The sequence below is a fragment of the Centruroides sculpturatus genome, unplaced genomic scaffold (genome assembly GCF_000671375.1).
Source record: "Centruroides sculpturatus isolate CEXI.00-Female unplaced genomic scaffold, Cexi_2.0 scaffold99, whole genome shotgun sequence".
Lineage (NCBI taxonomy): Eukaryota > Metazoa > Arthropoda > Arachnida > Scorpiones > Buthidae > Centruroides > Centruroides sculpturatus.
This window is the reverse complement of record NW_019384321.1, coordinates 492410-496502: the sequence shown is the minus strand read 5'-3', so window position 1 is coordinate 496502 and position 4093 is coordinate 492410. Positions and strand designations below refer to the sequence as shown.

General features: G+C 39.6%; 2 protein-coding genes across 2 annotated transcripts; one reads left to right on the top strand and one right to left on the bottom strand.

Annotated features, from left to right (window-relative positions):
* The first annotated feature begins 266 nt into the window (after positions 1-266).
* LOC111625514 lies at positions 267-1184 on the top strand. Its single transcript, XM_023368674.1, has one exon. It carries the CDS (start codon positions 267-269, stop codon positions 1182-1184), a length of 918 nt encoding a protein of 305 aa, XP_023224442.1.
* Positions 1185-2197: 1013 nt separating this feature from the next.
* On the bottom strand, positions 2198-3640 carry LOC111625507. The gene is made up of 2 exons (XM_023368662.1): positions 3094-3640; positions 2198-2697 (listed from the first exon to the last, which is right to left on the bottom strand). Exons 1-2 carry the CDS (start codon positions 3638-3640, stop codon positions 2198-2200), a joined length of 1047 nt encoding a protein of 348 aa, XP_023224430.1.
* Positions 3641-4093: the final 453 nt, after the last annotated feature.

Genomic DNA, 4093 nt, shown 5'->3' with positions numbered 1-4093 from the left:
CTCTGTTTCATTATCGTAGTCATGTTCTATAGAATAATTTGGTTATAATCTTGATAATATTAACCCGGACAACTTAATAATGTCAGATTTTCCGTTTGTGGGAGAAATACTCTAGACGACTTTATTCAAACGTTCTGTGGATTTTGTGAATAAAGGAGAAGTGTTATTTGCAGTTATGAACGTCACTTACGTAAGTTTTTTCGTTTATCGGCGTCACTCGCGTCACTTTTTCTACCAATGGCGTAAATTACGTCAATTTGGCGGTTATGAACGTCAATTACGTCATTTTGGCAACAATAAACATAAATTACGTATTTTTGGCGTTTATAAGCGTAACTTACGTCATTTTAGCTGCTATCAGCGTTACTTCCATTACTTTCACGGTTATAGGCGTAACTTACGTGACTTTTACAATTAAAAACGTAAATCACGTCACTTTGGCAACCATAGAATTCACTTATGTCACTTTGGCGGCCATAAGCGTAACTTTTGTAATTTTAGCGGCTATAAGTGTCATTTACATCACTATGGCGGTAATAAACGTAACTTACGTCACTTTAATAATTATAAACGTCACTTACGTTATTTTGGCGGTTATAGGCGTTAATTACGTCATTTTGGCAACAATAGGCACAAATTACGTATTTTTGGCGCTCATAGGCGTCAAATACGTCACTTTGGCAATCATAGGCGTAAATTACGTTATTTCGGTAACCATATACGTGAATTACGTCACTTTGGCTGCCATAGGCGTCAATTACGTCACTTTGGCGGCCATAACCATTACTTTTGTCATTTTAGCAGCTATAAGTGTCATTTACATCGCTATGGCATCTATAAACGTAACTTACGTCACTTTAACAATTATAAACGTCACTTACGTCATTTTGGCAATTATAGGCGTCAATTACGTCATTTTAACACAAATAGGCATAAATTACGTATTTTTGGCGCCTATAGGAGTCAAATACGTGACTTTGGCGGTTATAAGTGTCAATTACGTTATTTCGGTAACCATAAATCACGTCACTTTGGCAGTAATGGGCGTCTCTTACGTCACTTTGGCTACCATAGGCGTTACTTACGTTAGTTTGGCAGCAATAAGCGTCAATAACGTTACTCAAACGTTCATGGGTGTCGCTTATGTGACTTTAGTTTTAAGAGGCGTCGTTTACGTCACTTAAATTAGCATAAACGTTGTTTACGTTATTTTGGTTGCTATATGCATTCTTTACGGCACCGGTAGCAATAGGCATCGTTTATGTAACTTTGGTAGTAATAGGCCTCGTTTACTTCACTTTGGTGGAAATAAGCGTCGTTTACGTTACTTTGGTAGCAATAGACGTCGTTTATGTTACTTAAAATACAATAGGCGTCGTTTACGTCACTTCGGTTGAAATAAGCGTCATTTACGTGACTCTTGTGGCCATAAGCGTCACTTACATCATTTTGGTAGCCACAGGCGTCAATTACGTTACTTTGGCGTTTATAAGCGTCAATTGCGTCACTTTTGCAGTTATAAACGTTAATTACGTCACTTAGGCGGCCGTAGGCGTGAATTACGTCACTTTAATGGCTATATTCGTCATATACGTCACTTTGGAAAAAATAGGCGTTAATTACGTCACTTTGGCGGCAATAACCATAACTTTTGTCATTTTAGCGGCTATAAGTGTCATTTACCAGTGGCCGAGTGGTCTTCGTACCCTAAACACTGGGAGTTCGGTCGTGGGTTTGCGCCGCGATCGGACAGGCTGGCTGCTTGAAGTTTTCCGGGTTTTCTCCTTGCCTATAACAACTAAATAGGAGGCCAGTTCCTTATAAAAGTCCTCCCGGAAGGCATTCTTTCCCTCACGTAACATCGCGCCCCAGAGAAGGCAACGGGAAACCACTCTGGGTACTAACCTTCCCTAGTAACACCTTGGCGTATTATTAACTACTTACTAATCTGCGCCGGGTGTCGCCGACGTCAGAAATCTGATATGGCACGAAGAAGATAAGTGTCATTTACATCAATATGGCGGCTATAAACGTAACTTACGTCACTTTAACAATTATAAACGTCACTTACGTCATTTTGGCGGTGATAGGCGTTAATTACGTCATTTTGACAACAATAGGCATAAATTACGTATTTTTAACGCCTATAGGCGTCAAATACGTCACTTTGGCGGTTATAAGCGTCAATTACGTTATTTCAGTAACCATATACGTGAATTACGTCACTTTGGCTGCCATAAATGACGCCTATAACCGCCATAATGACATAAGTTATGCTTATGGCTGCAAAAGTGACGAATGTTACGCCTATGGCCGCCAAAGTGACGTATTTGACGCTTATGGCAGCCAAAATGACGTGATTGACGCCTATGGCCGCCAAAGTAACGTAATTCACGTATATGGTTACCGAAATAACGTAATTGACGCTTATAACCGCCAAAGTCACGTATTTGACGCCTATGGGCGCTAAAAATACGTAATTTATGCCTATTGTTGCCAAAATGACGTAATTAACGCCTATAACCGCCAAAATGACGTAAGTGACGTTTATAATTGTTGAAGTGACGTAAGTTACGTTTATAGCCGCCATAGTGATGTAAATGACACTTATAGCTGCTAAAATGACAAAAGTAATGGTTATGACCGCCAAATTGACGTAATTGACGCCTATGGCAGCCAAAGTGACGTAATTCACGCCTATGGCCGCCAAAGTAACGTAATTTACGTATATAATTACCGAAATAACGTATAATTCACGCCTATGATTGCCAAAGTGACGTATTTGACGCCTATGAGCGCCAAAAATACGTAATTTATGCCTATTGTTGTCAAAATGACGTAATTGATGCCTATAACCGCCAAAATGACGTAAGTGACGTTTATAATTGTTAAAGTGACGTAAGTTACGTTTATAACCGCCATAGTGTTGTAAATGACAGTTATAGTCGCTAAAATGACAAAAGTTATGCTTATGGCCGCCAAAGTGACATAAGTGAATCCTATGGTTGCCAAAGTGACGTAATTGACGCTTGTAGTCGCTAAAGTTACGTAATTAACGCCTATTATTGCGAAAGTGACGTAAGTGACGCCTACGGTTAAAAAAACTTACGTAAATGACGCCTACGGCGGTCAAAATAACGTAATTTACGCGTATTGTTAGCAAAGTGACGTAATTAACGCTTATAGCCGCCAAAGTGACGTAATTAACGCTTATAGCTGCCAAAGTGACGTAATTGACGCCTATGGTTGCAAAAGTGACGTATATGACGAGTATGGCTGCTATAGTGACGTAATTCACGCCTATGACCGCGAAAGTAACGTAATTGACGCATTTGGCTGGCAAAGTGACGTAATTGACGCGTATTGTTACCAAAGTGACGTAATTGACGCGTATTGCTGCCAAACTGACGTAAGTGACACTTATTGCCGCCAAAGTGACGTAACAGACGCTTCTAGTCGCCAAAGTAACATAAGTTACGACTATGGCCACCAAAGTTACGTAATTAACGTATATGATTGCCAAAGTGACGTAATTTACGCGTATTGTTACCAAAGTGACGTAATTAACGCTTATAGCTGCCAAAGTGACGTAATTAACATTAATTTTTTTCAAAGTGACGTATATGACGAATATAGCCATTAAAGTAACGTAATTCACGCCTATCGCCGTTTAAGTGACGTAATTGACGTTTATAACTGCAAAAGTAATGTAAGTGACGCTCATGATTGCCAAAGTGACGTAATTAACGCCTGTTGCCATTAAACTAACCTTAGTGACATTTATTGTCAACAAAGTGACGTAACAGACGCTTGTAGTCGTCAAAGTTACGTAAGTGACGATTATGGTCGCCAATGTGACGTAATTGATGCTTGTTATTTCTGAAGTGACGTAAGTGATAATATGGCGCTCAAAGTTACGTATTTGACGCCTATAGTTGTTAAAGTGACGTAATTGACGCCTATGCCAGCCAAAGTGACGTAATTGACGTTTATGGCAGCCAAAGTGACGTAATTGACGCCTATAACCGCCAAAGTAACATAACTCACGTATATGGTTACCGAAAATGACGTAATAGACGCTTATAAACGCCAA